The 17,053-nt window shown below is 43.1% G+C and overlaps 1 protein-coding gene across 1 annotated transcript; it reads left to right on the plus strand.

Moving 5' to 3' along the window:
* The first annotated feature begins 5,331 nt into the window (after positions 1 to 5,331).
* thop1 (thimet oligopeptidase 1) lies at positions 5,332 to 17,053 on the plus strand. Its single transcript, XM_086282902.1, has 14 exons — positions 5,332 to 5,465; positions 7,032 to 7,238; positions 9,342 to 9,490; positions 9,702 to 9,809; positions 10,469 to 10,571; positions 10,992 to 11,149; positions 11,480 to 11,615; positions 11,777 to 11,919; positions 12,112 to 12,335; positions 13,925 to 14,126; positions 14,259 to 14,445; positions 14,969 to 15,097; positions 15,433 to 15,569; positions 16,754 to 17,053. The coding sequence occupies exons 1-14, from the start codon at positions 5,453 to 5,455 to the stop codon at positions 16,913 to 16,915; spliced, it is 2,058 nt and encodes a 685-aa protein (XP_086139028.1). The 5' UTR covers positions 5,332 to 5,452; the 3' UTR covers positions 16,916 to 17,053.

A 17,053-nucleotide genomic window follows, 5' to 3' on the forward strand; every position in this document is an offset into this window, starting at 1 on the left:
ATTTTTTAAAATGATTTAATATGAAAGCAATAGCAGAGTGTTACAGGCATAGCCCTAAATAATGTAGCTTCATGGGCAGTGTAGTCCGTGCTGCAGGGAGAATGGACTGCCATACCTGTTATGTGTCTGTGAGTGAGGGAGGGAGAAAAAGGAGAGTGGAAAAGTACGACTTGTCACTGAGCAGAAACGTGAACAGGTGTTGTGCCAAAAAGTGATTGTCTGCCAGAAACTGATTGCCGTCCGCGGGAGCGCGCGCAGCTGCTTAAAGCTGCAGCGCCCGGATTACTTGCGTTGCCAGCTACTTCCGTGCAACTGATATAACGTGGGGGGAAAAACCCAAACACATTTATGCCTTTGTTATTAGGCAAAGGTATGCATTTATGGAGCTTTAACGTTTCTTGTAACCGAATTATGACGCTATCAGAAGGTTGCTTTCAGTGTGTAGCGCAGTCACGAATGACTACACGCATCACGATGGAATAATTAATGCCTACAGGTTTAGTATGTCTACTCTCGTTGTTCATATTTGTTATAAGACTGTCGAATAGTAGTTAAAACAATAAAGACCTATTGTGCCAGTATCACCATGACTCTTTCTTGTTTGTGCAGAATAACGACTGAGAACATGGCATTTTAGCGCTACCAAAAAGTGATTGTGGCCTATAACTTGTCACTGAAACAATATTTCTGCTTCAAACTTGTTGGATATATTCCAGAAGGGTTACATGTGATATATTGTATCCCAAAACCTCTCCAAGAACTGCTGAATAACTTGTACAGGAACAATAACACTGATAATATGCCATTTTCAAGCTGCCAAAAAGTGATTGTGGCCTATATCTTGTCACTGAAACAATATTTCTGCTTCAAACCTGTTGGGTATCATCCAAAAGGATGATATGTGGCACATCATATTCCAAACAGTCTCTAAGAAATGCTGAATAACTTTTAAAGGAACATTAACATTGATAATATGCCATTTTCAGCCTGCCAAAAAGTGATTGCCACCTATATCTTGTCACTGAAACAATGTTTCTGCTTCAAAATTTTTGGATATTATCCAGAAGGGTTACATGTGACATATTATATCCCAAACACTCTCCAAGAACTGCTGAATAACTTTTAAAGGAACATTAACATTGATAATATGCCATTTTCAGCCTGCCAAAAAGTGATTGCCGCCTATATCTTGTCACTGAAATACTATTTCTGCTTCAAACTTGCTGCATGTCATTCAGATGGGTCATATGTCAAATATTATATCTCAAAGAGTCCCTTAGAACTGCTGAATAACTTGTACAAGAACAATAACACTGATAATATGCAATATTCAAGCTGCCAAAAAGTGATTGTGGACTATAACTTGTCACTGAAACAATATTTCTGCTTCAAACTTGTTGGATATATTCCAGAAGGGTTACATGTGACATATTATATCTCAGCCCCGCAAGACCAAAAAAACCCCATTTGTTTGTGAAGCATGCTGGTCAGAGGGTCGCTGTCAATTTTTCAATATTTTGGAAATGTTTCTTGTTTTGTATCGTTAGAATAGAATAGAATAGAATAGAATAGAATTCAACTTTATTGTCATTGCACATGCACAGGTACAGGGCAACGAAATGCAGTCTCCTATAATATTTATTGGTTGTTTATTTGTTTATTAATTCATTAATTTATGTTCGTGTTGCTGTGTGTGTTTCTGTGTTGTTCACAAGTTCAGCTTTGATTGCAATTTTTTTGTAGGATGATTCAATTATTTTGTGTTTCCTAACATGTTAGCATAGTTACTGTATGCAAAGAATTAATATATATGTTGTTCCATGGTTTACTGGTGTTGAGCTTCCGCTATACCCCCTGTTTCTGGTCTATTTGTTAGTTTATTTTAACTGGTGGTTTCTTCTTTAATTGGATGTAATTGTTATTTGTTTTTGGTTTTCATTTCAATTAATAAGTGCTGTATTGGAATGACATTTTTATTACCTGACATTTTGTTTTGTCTTTCCAATTACTTGGTGTTCCTAATGTGTTTAAGCAGATCTCCTCCCACCTGTTTCCATTTGGCCATTATCCTTTTTTTGTATTATTTTTGAATTACAATATTTTTTGAAATTTGACGTTTTATGCACAGGTTGAAAATGACATATTATCGGTATTAATGTTCTTTTAAAAGTTATTCAGCAGCTCTTGGAGAGTGTTTGGGATATAATATATCACATGTAACCCTTCAGAATGACATGCAGCAAGTTTGAAGCAGAAATAGTATTTCAGTGACAAGATATAGGCCACAATCACTTTTTGGCAGGTTGAAAATGACATATTATCGGTATTAATGTTATTTTAAAAGTTTTTCAGCAGTTCTTGGAGAGTGTTTGATATATAATATGTCACATAGGACCCTTCTGAATGACATCCACCAAGTTTGAGGCAGAAATATTGTTTCAGTGACAAGTTATAGTCCACAATCACTTTTTGGCAGGTCAAAAATGACATATTATCGTATTAATGTTATTTGAAAAGTTATTCAGCAGTTCTTGGAGACTGTTTGGGATATAATATATCACATGTAACCCTTCTGGAGGATATCCAACAATTTTGAAGCAGAAATATTGTTTCAGTGACAAGATATAGGCGGCAATCACTTTTTGGCAGGTTGGAAATTGCATATTATCAGATTTATCGTTCCCTTAATGGTTATTCAGCAGTTCTAAGGGACTGTTTGGGATATAATGTGTCACATAGGACTCTTCAGAATGACATGCAGCAAGTTTGAAGCAGAAATAGTATTTCATTAACAAGATATAGGCCACAATCACTTTTTGGCAGGCTGAAAATGGCATATTATCAAAGTTAATGTTCCTTTACAGGTTATCCAGCAGTTCTAAGGGACTGTTTGAGATATAATGTGTCACATAGGACCCTTCAGAATGACATGCAGCAAGTTTGAAGCAGAAATATTGTTTCAGTGACAAGATATAGGCCACAATCACTTTTTGGCAGCTTGAAAATGGCATATTATCAGTGTTATTGTTCCTGTACAAGTTATTCAGCAGTTCTTGGAGAGGTTTTGGGATACAATATATCACATGTAACCCTTCTGGAATATATCCAACAAGTTTGAAGCAGAAATATTGTTTCAGTGACAAGTTATAGGCCACAATCACTTTTTGGTAGCGCTAAAATGCCATGTTCTCAGTCGTTATTCTGCACAAACAAGAAAGAGTCATGGTGATACTGGCACAATAGGTCTTTATTGTTTTAACTACTATTCGACAGTCTTATAACAAATATGAACAACGAGAGTAGACATACTAAACCTGTAGGCATTAATTATTCCATCGTGATGCGTGTAGTCATTCGTGACTGCGCTACACACTGAAAGCAACCTTCTGATAGCGTCATAATTCGGTTACAAGAAACGTTAAAGCTCCATAAATGCATACCTTTGCCTAATAACAAAGGCATAAATGTGTTTGGGTTTTTCCCCCCACGTTATATCAGTTGCACGGAAGTAGCTGGCAACGCAAGTAATCCGGGCGCTGCAGCTTTAAGCAGCTGCGCGCGCTCCCGCGGACGGCAATCAGTTTCTGGCAGACAATCACTTTTTGGCACAACACCTGAAGCATGTAAATATAATAACCACTGCAGCCAAAAAGAGTGCCTGACAAGCCCAGTTGTAAGTAAGCCATTAAGACTCGACTGTACACTGTGTTCCTGTTTTCCTCCGAAACAATAAGTTCCGCTGGAGCAGCCTTTCAACGCCTCCCTCTGTCTCTGGCTAGCAACGTTTACCCAGACAACAAAGTAAAGCTAGTTTTCGGCCGTATTAGCCAGAGGTCCCTTTACTATGGTTCAGAGCCGCGGACCTCTTTTATGCATGGAAAAGTTTTCTATACTAGATCGCTGCAAAAAGTGCAGCCTTGCCTAATGTCCACCCTATTACTCATTTTAGTTGTAAAAAGCATGATAATATATTAAGTAATCCAAGGTATTCAGAATACGTTACTCTCATTGAGTAACGTAACGGAATACGTTGCAAAATACATTTTGGGGCATGTATTCTGTATAATCTGCAATCCAAAAGTAACCTTCCCAACACTGCAAATCGCTCAATTATAAACATTAAGACTACTGACAAAGAATATAACAGTGGTGAGAATATTACAGAGGTGGAATATATGTGGTTGACATTTAACTCTAGCCTGTGAACTTTGTCATTTGCTATTTTACTGTAGAGCGTGTGCAAAAGGGTGTAACTATTGCAGTGTTTACAATGTATTAGACGGAGTGTCTCGGGCTTTTGTGTTTGTGGATGTGACTTTCTTTTGTTATTTAGTTGGGAGCGTCTGTTCCCGGGATCCGTGGGTTAATCCATCCTGTGCTCCCAGTCTGTTCCTTCCTGTTTGTCTTTCGTCTCTGTGTTAAACTAAGCTCTCCTGTTTGAGTCTGTCATCTGTTACTTCCTGTTTTACTTTGGTGGTCTTGTTTCTTGTCCTTGTGTCTGGTTTAACTTTCCTTGTCTCGTTATCCCTGATTTGTTCCCACCTGTTTCCACTTGTTTCCTCGTATCATCTGCTGTGTGTTTATTATCCGAGCCTCCCCTTGTCCTCTGTCTGCTCCGTGGTTCCAGGTCTTCCTACCCTGCACATAGTCTGACAGGTTCACAGCCACTGCTGCTTCGCTTCAGATCGCCTGTCTGATGGGAGCTCCTCTACATCCCATTTTTCACATCTCTGTGACTACGTTATTTTTTTTAAAATTTTGGATAGCACAGTCATCAGTCCTTCGACCTGGATCATCAAAAAGGAGAGTACAGTTGGAAAACACCAATCTCCATGTTCACCAGTTCATAAAAGAGGCCTGACCCTGGATAACGTTAATAAACACAACCTAAGCTGTAACGTCTAAAGCTAATGACCGTGAAAAATCTCTACGTTTTTTTTACTGGCAAGATCAGCAGCATCAGGTCAGAGTTCAAGTGCCCCAGCCAGCTGTGCTCCCAAAGCTTGAACTGATCAGAAGTTGGTTTTGAACTGATTTCCAGGACAGGTACACATCTTCCCTTTCCGACGAACACCATTAAAGCATTCATACATTTATTCATGCATTTAAAGAGATATGTCAGGATTGATTTAGGAACAGCACAAACAGTTTATGTGCATTTCATTTGTAATTTAATGGGGGTATGTGTACCCTGGCAATGGCTGGGTTATTGTCTTTTATTTATTTTTTATTTTTATTTTTAGTGTTTATAATTTCCTGTTGTTCTGCTGTTACCTTCAGCGGATTTTTGTTTTTTTTAAAAGCTTGGAAAATAAACAGTAAACGTTTTCATTTGGTTTTATTTTGAAAGGTGTGACCGGAAGGGGTGAGGGTCTGTTTTTTAGTCCAGAGCCGCGGAGCCACCTGTCAGTGAGCTACACGCACAGAGCCAAGCTTTATCGAATCTGTGAGCATGGGGCCAACAGGTGAGTGACGGCGGGGAGTCTGTCGCCTGACCGCGGCGTTTTCAGGTGAAATGAGCGGCTGTCTGCGCGTGCCTCCTCCCGGGTCCTCTCTGAGCTCCAGCTGCGGACTCTGAGGCAGCTAGCAGCAGCTTAGCTAGCCGCTAGCAGCTGAGCTCGGTAATAAAAGCTCAACTGGAGAAGAAAAGGTGTCCATATTTGTTCGAGAGCAGAATAAAGGAGCCGGTAGGCCAGTGTGTCCAGGTGTTCTGCACGTTTCTGTAGCATGTGAGCTAACCGGGCTGCTTATTCATGGAGCTAGCTATGAACTACCTGCCTGTGGGGCAGCATGTTCTTTAACGGGGAAGCGCGATTTTACTCGCAGACACACAACACGGGTTAACTTCCACAGATCAGAGACAAACTCCGCCGGACTTCATTCAAAAATCCGCCAATTTAACGTTAGCGCTGTTCTCTACCACACGTGTAACTTCCTAAAACAAAAGTAAACACCTCTTCTAAACCTTCATCGCCTAATAATGATTCCGGCAAAGCGCTGAATGCCAAACATGACGTATTCCATCATGGGAGGTGTTAAAGCTGATCGCCTTTTATACGTTTTTATTAGGTATTAATTAAATGGTGTGAGAAGCAGACCTGTTGTTATCCCTTTATGTTCTGCTCTCTGACACGCAGCAGACGATGTCTCTCTGCAACTGCAGCGTGAAAAAAGTGAGCCTTTAATCGTTTTTAGCCAGATTTAGTTGGATGATCATTTATATTTCATGGAAACTCTAGGATATTATGTAAATATATAAGGCTATGATTACTGTTATTATTTCAGTATAACTGGCCTTTTATATCAATTTAGAATGGCCCATTCTTCAGTTGGGAGTTTACAAAGGGGAAAACAAATAAATCCACACAACCAACACCATCAGTAATAATAATCTATAATAATGTTGCTTGGCTCTGTTAACAGATACGTGGCACAGATCTGTAGAGTACAGACTGCTTTGTCCTCTTATAGCTTTGATGTTTTCTCACTTTCTGTGCTTTAATCAATATCCGGATCATTGGCATTACTCTTCAGCATCTGGTTTAATGAAGATCAGCTCTGAAGCAAGCTGGACTTTTTCAGACAATAAGACGGCCATGAAATTAATAGATCCTAATCAATATTATAAATTTCTATATTGGATTAGATTTACAGCAGTATGGATGCCTCTCATCACTGAACGACTTTGTGCAGGAGGAAAAGGGTGCTGTCGGTCCTGCTGTCTGTGACGTCGGCTCACGCTGTAACAGGATAACAGTGATTTGAGTCTGAATTCAGCAGCAGCCCGCCTGGCAGACACTTTAAAACTTGTGTCGTCATTGATGTTGTTCTAATCTTCATATAAAAAGCTGCATCTTAGTTTTTCACCTGTGGGATTGAAAGTGGTGTCGAGGTAGACAGGTAGACAAACCTGTTATAAGCCTGCTGCTCAGCTCCCAGCTCCCAACGGCATGTTCAGCGCTAAAGACACGTACCTTCCTCTTCTCCATCCTCTTCCTCTGCTGTGATGTCCTCACCTGTCTCCTCCTCAGGTGAGGTGGTGTTTGGCAGCCCGGTGCCGGTCTGCCCTGAGAACCGGTTGCGATGGGATCTGAACCCCGAGCAGATCCAGCAGCTCTCCGAGGAGCTCATTGCCAACACCAAGAAGGTGTACGACTGCATCGGAGCCCTTGACCTTGACAACGTCACCTTTGAGAACACGCTGAAGGCGCTCGCCAACGTGGAGGTCGAGTACACCGGTGAGCGCTTCCCTGACCCTGAAGACTGACTTTTTCATAATAATAATAATAAATAATATTGGTAACAGCTTTACTTTATAACACTGTTCAAAGACACAATTACAACCTGCTTCAGAGTTTGGATATTTAAAAAAAAAAAACCACATTAAAGACACACACACACACACACACACACACACACACACACACACACACACACACACAGTTAGGTCCATAGGTTTCAGTGTCCATGTTGCAAGTACATCAGATTTTAAATCAGATTGTCAGGATGTAACTGAAGTGCCGACTCTCAGCTTTCACGTTTAAAGTCGACGTGATTTAAGAAATAAGTGCTTCAAGTTTTTAAAACATGTTCAGCCCCATCTTCTGTCAGTAAAGGAGATTACATCACTGGGTTGGTTGGTTGCGACTAATTGAGTTTCATTAGTTTATGTTAGCTCATGAGTGAGCCTCTGAAAATAAATGAGAAAAAAGTAAAGATAATTCCTGAATAGCTGGTGCAGATTGTCATCTTTTGTTCTTTAATGTAGCGCTGCACTGAGGCAGAATTACAGGAACAGCGTCCCCGTGCAAAAACGTATTGAGTGATGACGTAATGAGTGAACATGTCAGAACGTTTGAGCTGAGCACGGAGCAAGCGAGAGGCCTGAGAAACTGAAGGTTTCTCCATGTGAGGGTCAAAGTTCAGATTCTGGTCAGAAGTAACTTCCTGTCAGTCAGCTGACTGGACGAGCACCGATATCTGATCAGATATCACTGACAGCTGTTCATCATCATCACCCCGGCAGTGAGCATGGAGGCTTCACACTAACACACCTGCAGCTTCTCTGGACGTTTGGATTCTTTTTGGTCTGAAATGTTTTTGGACTCTTAAAACCTGCAGCAGGAAATGATGATCTGTAGATTTGTTATATCAAGTACTCACGCGGTACTGCCTTTTCTCAGTATTATAACCAGAGAAGGAGCAGAGCTCTGTGATGATGCATGCTCATAACTGTAATCTGTAACTGTAATTTTTTTTAAGCATTTTGTGAACACAGATTCTAGTTTTAGTTTTATGAAGTATAATAACTGTGAGGACGTAGTTACTACGTTCTGCTGGAATTTGAGCTTGATGAAGATGGGCTGTGTTTAATGTACGCTTTCTTTTCCAGATCTAACTTTGTTACACGACATTATAACATAAAACCAAAGAAAAAAAACATTTTTGAAATAAATACAAGTAACATGGTCAGATCGGGGGATTTAGGCAAGTCTGCGGAGGTTTTCCATGCTCCGTGGGTACAGTTGTCCTTCCAGATGTTTCGGTGGTGAGATGGTGACCCTGAATGTAAAGGGATCGAGCGTGCTGCGTGGACCTCGTGGGCTGTTGGGTCTTTGTGAGCGCTCGCTGCAGTGAAGCTCTGTGTCAGCACAGTGGGGCTGTGATGGTAAAGACTCATCAGCAGTTTGCAGAGAAAGCAGCTGAACCAGCTGCTGCAACAATGGAGACTGAGGCTTTGTTCACAGGCAGCTGAAACCCAAAAACACCTCCAGCTCTGCAGGAGGAAGTGCACAAACAGCCATGCACGCCACTGAGGCTGAACACGGGCATCCATTGCGGCCTCCGCGTTTCTGATATCTGAGCAGACGCTCGAACCACTAACAGGATAAAACAAACTGCACCAAAGCCAAAGAGTAAAAGCGTGAGCTAGAAATGAGCTGAATAAGAGTTCCTTTAGGAATAAAAGAATAATTAAAGGTGGAATAAGAAGTAAAATCTCACTTTTACTTCAAATATTTGATCGTTTGGAGTTTGTCTTTGTTCTGCATGAACTCTGAAACAAAACCTCAGACGTCACTGTGGTTCAGTGGAAATGTCCAACATACTAATGTATAAATGACTGTGGTAAGTGCTCCTCGCTGTTAACTGCAGCCTGACAACAGCTGAAGACCAACCTCCATGTTTGATTCACACGTTTGAATCCAGGAAAGCATCTTTTTGTTCTTTTCTTTCAAGCATTGTTTTTCCTATCAATACTCATAAATCTGTCAAAAGTCTGCCTCATACATGGCCCTGCCCTTCCTCTGTCTCTTTGTTTGCCCCTGCCTTCTGCACCCCAGTTCAGAGGAACACATTGGACTTCCCGCAGCATGTGTCTCCCTGTAAGGAGGTGCGAGCAGCGAGCACAGATGCCGACAAACGCCTTTCCGAGTTTGACGTGGAGATGAGCATGAGGGAAGACGTCTACCAGAGGATCGTCGCTCTGGAGGTGAGATGATGTCACTTTGCAGTCAGTTTTCCAGGAGTCAGCCAATCAGGAGGAAGACAGCTTTTAGGGAGAGATTAGGGGAGGGGTATGAAGAGGGAGGTTGCAGAGGTGCTGCAATGGTTTTATTCTGTTACTGAAAAAGAATAAAGCCCATTTTTACACCCTGGAGCTCTGCTGCTCTTTGAACGTCCTGTTGTGTTTGTGTCTGCAGAAGAAGATTGACCCTGAAAGCCTCACCGTGGAGTCCAAGCGGTACATGGAGCGACTGATCAAACTGGGGAAGAGGAATGGCCTCCACCTGCCCAAAGACACACAGGAGGTAGCTCCTTCCTTTTTTCTAACCTTTATTTAAAAGCTCTTGTGTACAATACCTCCTGCTGTGACCTTCAGATTACCGCAGGCCTCAAATCCTCAAGTCTTGCCAAATTAGGGTCCTCGACCCCAAAAGTAGAGCTGAGAGAGAAAAACATCTCCTTACTTACTGCTGAGATGGTCAGGTGACTAATGCACCTGTTGTCCTGTGATTAATCAACCTATCAGGCTGCAGCAGGAAGTCTTTTTTTTTTTTTTTTTTTCCTTAATTGGTTGCGTGTGTTAAACATGTGACCAACCATCAGTAAAGCCGCCGCACCTGAAGGAGAAGTGTTACAGGCCAGCTTTCACCCGCACGCTGCTTCATGTGTAACATGGGTGTGTCTCTGCCACTGTAGAGGTATCCTCGGGTGTCACCCTAACCCAGTAACGAGCAGTGTAATCAGTCTCCTGCATGCAGTTCTGCAGCTGGTGGTCCCGGTTCCTGAGTGTGCTGAGCCAGGAAGAGAGCTTCAGGATACTTGATTGGTCCATGGACAGGCTAATGCCGGTGCCTTCGCTCATGATTTAAATGCTGAACTGTATGATGACGCACCCATTCAGAGCTGAAATGTGTTTTTAAGTTTAATGTAAGGTCTGACCTGACTTCTCTCTCTGCTGTCACAGGAGATCAAAACCATCAAGAAGAAGCTGAGCAACCTGTGCATCGACTTCAACAAGAACCTAAACGAAGACACCACCAGCCTGTCCTTCACCAGAGATGAGCTGGGTGAGTGGAGCTCCTTCAACATTTTAAAAGCCCTAAAAGCTGCTGTTTGTAGATCGCTGTACAGTCAAAGTGCCACTGAGGCCTGCTGGGTAATTTGCCATCCACCTGACCAATCAGAAAACACTTTGGTTAACCACAGCTCGGTTTTTACTGCAGCAGCTCAGTGGCGGATGATCCTGGTCTCTAAATGTAGGTAGGAAGGAGACCTCTCACCTGCTCTCACTCACGCCTGCCCCAAAAGCGGATATGAGCTATCAAAGTTTACCCAGAATGCACCAGCGCCGGTGGTGTGATGCTCACGCTGCTCAGAGGAAAAGTAGATGTAGCCTCAGTGATCCGGGAGTGGGTGGTGCATTGTTTATTGTCGATGATAGAGAAGCACATTTAATTCATCACATTTAAACAGTCAAACTGTTTCAGGCGGCCTCCCCGAAGACTTCCTGAGCTCTCTGGAGAAGGACGGCGACAAGCTGAAAGTCACGCTGAAGTATCCTCATTACTTCCCCACCATGAAGAAATGCTTTGTCCCAGAAACCCGCCAGAAGCTGGAGGAGGCCTTCAACTCCCGCTGCAAGGAGGTGAGAGCAGAGGACCTCCAGAAAACATTTAAGACAGACTCGCAAAGCTGTCCTCCTTAATTTACACACAGGGCGAGCTGTAACTTCAGGCAGAGGAGAAAAATGATTTATTATTTTGTGTATTGGCTTTATTTCCAGTAAACTGAAGGAAAAACAATCATTTATTTTTGCCCTGTCCACAGGAAAACTGTTATTGATTTTGGTTGATGTGTGAGGTCTGCTGAAGAGCAGATGTCAGTCAGGAGTCGGACGAGCTGTGGGGTGGGGGTGAAACTTGGCAATGTCATCCACAAACAGTTTGGTCTTAATGGATCTCGTGCTGGTTTGCAGGAGAACTCGGCGATCCTGAAGGAGCTAGTGGAGCTCCGGGCTCAGAAGTGCGCTCTGCTTGGCTTCACCACGCACGCCGACTTCATCCTGGAGATGAACATGGCCAAGTCTGGGAAGAAGGTGGCCAGCTTCCTGGGTGAGTCCTGAGAGCCCAGCTGCAGCCTCAGAGCTGCTGTTGGTGATGATGGTGGCAATTACCTGCTGGGAGATTTATAAATCTTGCTGAAATAAACGAGATGGTGTTGTGAAGTGTAGTTTTCACACCGCGGTGATGTCCGGTTTTTCTCTGTCTCTCAGAGGACCTCGCCCGGAAGCTGAAGCCGCTGGGTGAGGAAGAGCGAGCGGTTATCCTCAAGCTGAAGGAGAAGGAGTGTCAGAAGAGAGGCCTGCCTTTCAACGGGGAGCTGCACGCCTGGGACACGCGCTACTACATGACCCAGGTAAGAGCACAAAGGATGGTAGGTAATGGTGTACTGCAGTCCCACTGATGCTCTGTAAGGAGCTAAAAGACTGACATCCACAGAGCTTTAGACTCACGTTAGGTCTGTCCAAGTTTAACAAGGAAGCAGAGGAACTGAGGCCATTTGATAAGTCGTATTTCTGTTTATCTCCTCCTCTTCCTCTCCTGTCAGGTGGAGGAGACTCAATATGCCGTGGATCAAAACCTGTTGAAGGAGTACTTTCCGATGGAGGTGGTGACTCAGGGTCTGCTGGACATCTACCAGGAGCTGCTGGGTCTGTCCTTCGAGCTGGTGGACGGAGCTGCCACCTGGCATCCTGATGTCACTCTGTACTGCGTGAAGGACCGTGTCACTGGTCAGGTGGTCGGGCAGTTCTACCTGGACCTCTATCCGCGGTATGAAACTTTGCATCCTGGGTAATGAAGTTATCCTGAAACACACGCAGAGATTCATCAGGACAACCAAAACAGGAAATTTTCTTCAGGAGCTGCTCGGCAAATGTTTTAGTGGCACCATGATGCTGGACATTAGACAGAACAGGCTAAATACGCGGCTCCTGGGGTTTGGAGGTCCATGTTCTAGATCAGCCTCAGATATTTTCACGGTAATATGTTTAGAATAAAGAGTCTAAACTAAAGAAGGTACATGTGCGGCTTCTGTGGCACTCTGGTTGGAGTTTTGGGCGCGCTGCAGGTGTGTAGGCTTTGGAGTGTTTGCTGTAAATTCAGGTGTCCTGATTTTGACGGGCAGCGTGAAAACAGAGGGAAGTGGATGGTAGCCAGGTGAAACGGCGAGCTGCTGTTACAGAGAGTTGAGCTGAATTTTAACCCTCTGGGGTCGACGGACGCACGTCCAAATTACACGACTAACTTAAGACAACACAGCAACAAGATCCATTTCTACTTGTGTCTAAAGTGCAGACTTCAAACTACTTACCAGTTTTCAAATTGTGTTGATAGGCCACCTAAAACCAGAGTTATGATAAAAAAAATACACGCGGTGGAGTTTTTTCTGAATAAACCATGGTATGTTCTAAGGACAGCGCTAACAAGCACTGTCCGAGTAAAAAAGAAAGGAAAAATCACCCCTTCCCTATTGGTGTTAAAGTTTACCATGTTGACCAATCAAAAGCATTATATAGCAGCATGTGGCATTTGGTTGTTTAGGATGAGGTGGAAGTTTTAGGTGTGACGCTGGCGAGAGAGAGAGCGAGTTTTGAGATGTGAGAGACTTGTGATGTTTAGCGTGTTTGGAGTCTGTAGTTAGTGTGTTGTCTTGTGTAGTTAGTGTGTAGTGTAGTCGTTGTTTTGTTTTGTTTTGTGTGTCCGAACAATGCTGAATGTCACAGTTTCTTCCAAAAAGCCACGAAAGGCAAATTGCAGTGTTAACACTGTCACCAGCTGGAAAACAGGTGATACACCTCATGTTGTCAGACCTGCAGCGTTTAGGCCTGTGGTGTTCTCCTCTGTCTTATAGTGGACAGAAACAAGTTTTTGGAGTGGCACAAATGATTGTTCTGTAAATAGTTTGAAATGGTTATATAAAAAACGCCTTGGCTGCATTTTTAGGTAAATAGCCACATATAACTTTGTTTGCAAAACTTTTAGGTTTTAAAATGTACAATTTCTATTTGCATTTCAAGTTATGAAAAGGATTCGTTAAACATGTTTGTGGTTGTTACAGTAAAAAATCTTTTAAAAAATACTATTTTTCTGCTCGGATTTTGTTTTTTTGTTTTGTTTTTTTTGTCTGAATTTAGATCAATTGTGTTACAGTACAGTACAGACATACAGTATGTCAAAATGAAAAAATAACTATAAATTCAGACATATGAGATTGTGCTGAAGAGAATGATACCAAACAAGGCGAGCTAAATGGTTTTTAAAGGTGAAATGTAGAGGTAAAATAAAAGTAGTCAAAAATGGCCAATTGTATCCTGGACCCCAGAGGGTTAACTTGGCACTGTGCTTCCTGTTCCGTGCAGTGAAGGGAAGTACGGCCACGCCGCCTGCTTCGGCCTGCAGCCAGGCTGTCTGCTGAGTGATGGCACGCGCCAGATGTCGGTGGCTGCAATGGTGGCCAACTTCAGCAAACCGACGGCGGATGCCCCGTCGCTCCTGCAGCACGATGAGGTGGAGACGTACTTCCATGAGTTTGGCCACGTCATGCACCAGCTGTGCGCTCAGGTTAGTTGATGTTCACCTGGGGCCAATAACGATGCCCAGGTTCTCGTGGTTGTGATGAATAGTTTCAGATAAACACTCTTTAATGTGGCACTAAATGATAAAATTATGTCATGGTGAACTTCCTCACTGCAGGCAGACTACGCCATGTTTAGCGGGACTCATGTGGAGCGGGACTTTGTGGAGGCTCCGTCTCAGATGTTGGAGAACTGGGTTTGGGAAAAGGAGCCTCTGCAAAGGATGTCCAAGCACTATAAGACCAGAAACCCGATCCCTGACGAGCTGCTTGACAAACTCATCAAGTCCCGCCTTGCTAACACCGGTACGTATTGCACAGGGCCCTCTGTTACACTGGAGACGGTTTGTCTGGTTAAATCTTGTCATTGGGAATTCAGCAGGGCTTATGTTTTTTTTGAAAATCTGGGACAGTTGGGAGAAGCTTTAATACGCTCACACAGCTTCACTGGACAGATCGGAATCAAATAAAATGAGCTTTGCTGCTAAACTGAGTCTTCTGATAATCACATTTCTACATGACATCACAACAAAAATAATCCAATTCATAATTAACACAGTAAATTATTTTTCAGCCAAAGTTTCAACTCCGCCTCTCCTCAGTCTCTCCAGCAGAGAGCATCATTACGCAAAGCACTGGTGTACGGCTTAGTTCCACCAGCTGACAGCTCGCATGTGGAAGCAGGGACGTGCTTTGTGGATGTTTGGCTCATTAAACTTAATAAAGCCATCGAGAGCGCTCCAACTAGTAATGCAGTGTCTTTGTTTCTTTGGCTGAGACGCTCGACCACACGGCCGTAATCACCCTGATGACCTCTGACTCTCTGCAGGTCTCTTTAACTTGAGGCAGATCGTCCTGGCCAAAGTGGATCAGGCTCTGCACACCAGGAAAGGCCTGGACCCCGCAGAGGAGTACGGACGCCTCTGCCAGGATATCCTGGGAATACCTGCCTCACCTGGTATGTACTTCTGATTGGTCGTGGCAGGATGTGACACTAGCACACACGGATCTTTCACCTCCGTTTGTGTTTGTGCTTTTTTTGTGGTCACTTTTGTCTCTGGAGCGTCACTGCATTCCTCTTCTGGATCATTCTTGTCTCTTTATATCCACTGTGCTCTCTTTGGTTCACCTTCCACTATTAAAAACTTTGATATAACGAAACTCTCCATCTTCATTTACAGTCTGTGTAAAAGCAAATGAAGTGAACATGATGAAGACAAGTGTCCAAACTCCACCTTCACTGTTGCCTCTTTCTTCTTCTCTGGCCATTGACCTCTCCTTCCTATCCTGCAGGAACCAACATGCCGGCGACCTTTGGACACCTGGCGGGCGGGTACGATGCTCAGTACTACGGTTACCTGTGGAGCGAGGTGTTCTCCATGGACATGTTCTATGCCCGCTTCAAACAGGAGGGAATAATGAACCCAAAGGTCAGCAGCTCCAACGTTTACATTCAGATAGACAGGCAGGAGGTCAAAGGTCACTCTGCTAAACTACTACAAGATCAGCTTTGAGGTATAAATAAAGTTGAGCGGCTGAACATGTGACAGGAGGAGGTTCTGATTTATAGTTTGTCAATGAACAGCCTTCAAATAATCAATAAAATAACAACAAAATGTTAATGAAACACAAACTCTACACAAAAAAATCAACAGTTTACAAAACACTGCAGAACAGTCTGAAACTGCACAAAGTCAAACCTTCAGATATAGTTATTTTAAATAAATATGGAAGATAATAAAAAGCAGTGTGTCAGAACATCTGTCATTAAAAAAAACGTAAATGTTTATTAAACAAATGAAGTGAAAAGTGTGACATTTAGGGCATTTACAGCAAAATGTATACAAGCAGAAATATTAATAAACAGTGTTAAACTGTGTGATCACATAAAAAACTGATAATCTTGGGATCCTTTAACTTCATGTAGTTCAGAACTACAATTCTCATTTAAAATGTGTTTGGAAAAAAAAAAGTGAAAAACAGCACAGCTCTGTTTGAACAGTCTGTATCTCTGATGGAGCACACCTGTCCAGGTGCACTCGTTACCATGGTGATTAGATAAGCAGAGACTTTAATGATCCCCGCAGAGGAAACGAGGCCTCACAGCAACTGAGTGACTGTGAGGAGGAGGAGGAGGTCTGGAGGCTACGGTGGCCCAAAAGTACCAAAACAGAGACGGAGATGTGTTTTCAGGGCCGCAATGAAAAGCATCAGGATTTATTAATTACAGTAAAAGAGTAAAAACACTTTCTCAAGTTTTTGTATTAGAAGCTGACGGAGGTTCTCCAGATGTTTTAGCCCCTCTCCTCCTCCATAATTTAGTGTTTTAGTTTCTGGATAAAACAGTTGATCAGCTGATGTTACTGGTCATCCCTGAGCTGAGCTGATTTTCTTTATCCGTGTGACATGAACAGGTGTTGTCACCTGCCAAGTGAGGGTGATGTTTCCAAGTGACAGGATTTACCGTGCGGTGACTCAGAAATGCAGAGCTCACCTCGTATTTGACCATCTTTACTTCTCACAGTCTAAGGAAACTGAGCGAGGATGGTTTCAGGACTTTCCCTGAGGGTCATCTAACTCATTCCTAGTTTCTCTTCTCTGATTGGTCCCCCAGGTGGGTCTTGACTACAGGAAGTTCATCCTGCGGCCCGGCGGCTCAGAGGACGCCTCTGAGATGCTGAGGAAGTTCCTCGGGCGGGAACCCAAACAGGAAGCCTTCCTACTGAGCAAAGGACTAACGTTGGAGCTGGACGCCAGCACACCATGTCCCTGCTGACCAATCACAGCAGCTGGCTCCACCCCCTCCTCGTTCCCAGACGTGAAACATATAAAAGTACAGACTGAGATTTTCTAGAAAAAACTGTAAAATGTTCCAACATGGAGAAAAACCTGTGAATAAAACGATTCAAGGTGA

Source organism: Aulonocara sp. 'chitande type north' Nkhata Bay, linkage group LG23 (assembly GCF_057382095.1).
Source record: "Aulonocara sp. 'chitande type north' Nkhata Bay isolate Kocher_YH1m ecotype deep benthic linkage group LG23, A_spYH_male_GT1.1, whole genome shotgun sequence".
NCBI classification, from domain to species: Eukaryota; Metazoa; Chordata; class Actinopteri; order Cichliformes; family Cichlidae; genus Aulonocara; species Aulonocara sp. 'chitande type north' Nkhata Bay.

What these genes read in the sequence shown, in the direction of transcription:
- thop1 (XM_086282902.1), top strand. An exon ending in CGCGCTACTACATGACCCAG is followed by an intron (nt 11,920 to 12,111) that starts GTAAGAGCACAA and finishes CTCTCCTGTCAG; the next exon opens with GTGGAGGAGACTCAATATGC. An exon ending in TGCACCAGCTGTGCGCTCAG is followed by an intron (nt 14,127 to 14,258) that starts GTTAGTTGATGT and finishes TCCTCACTGCAG; the next exon opens with GCAGACTACGCCATGTTTAG.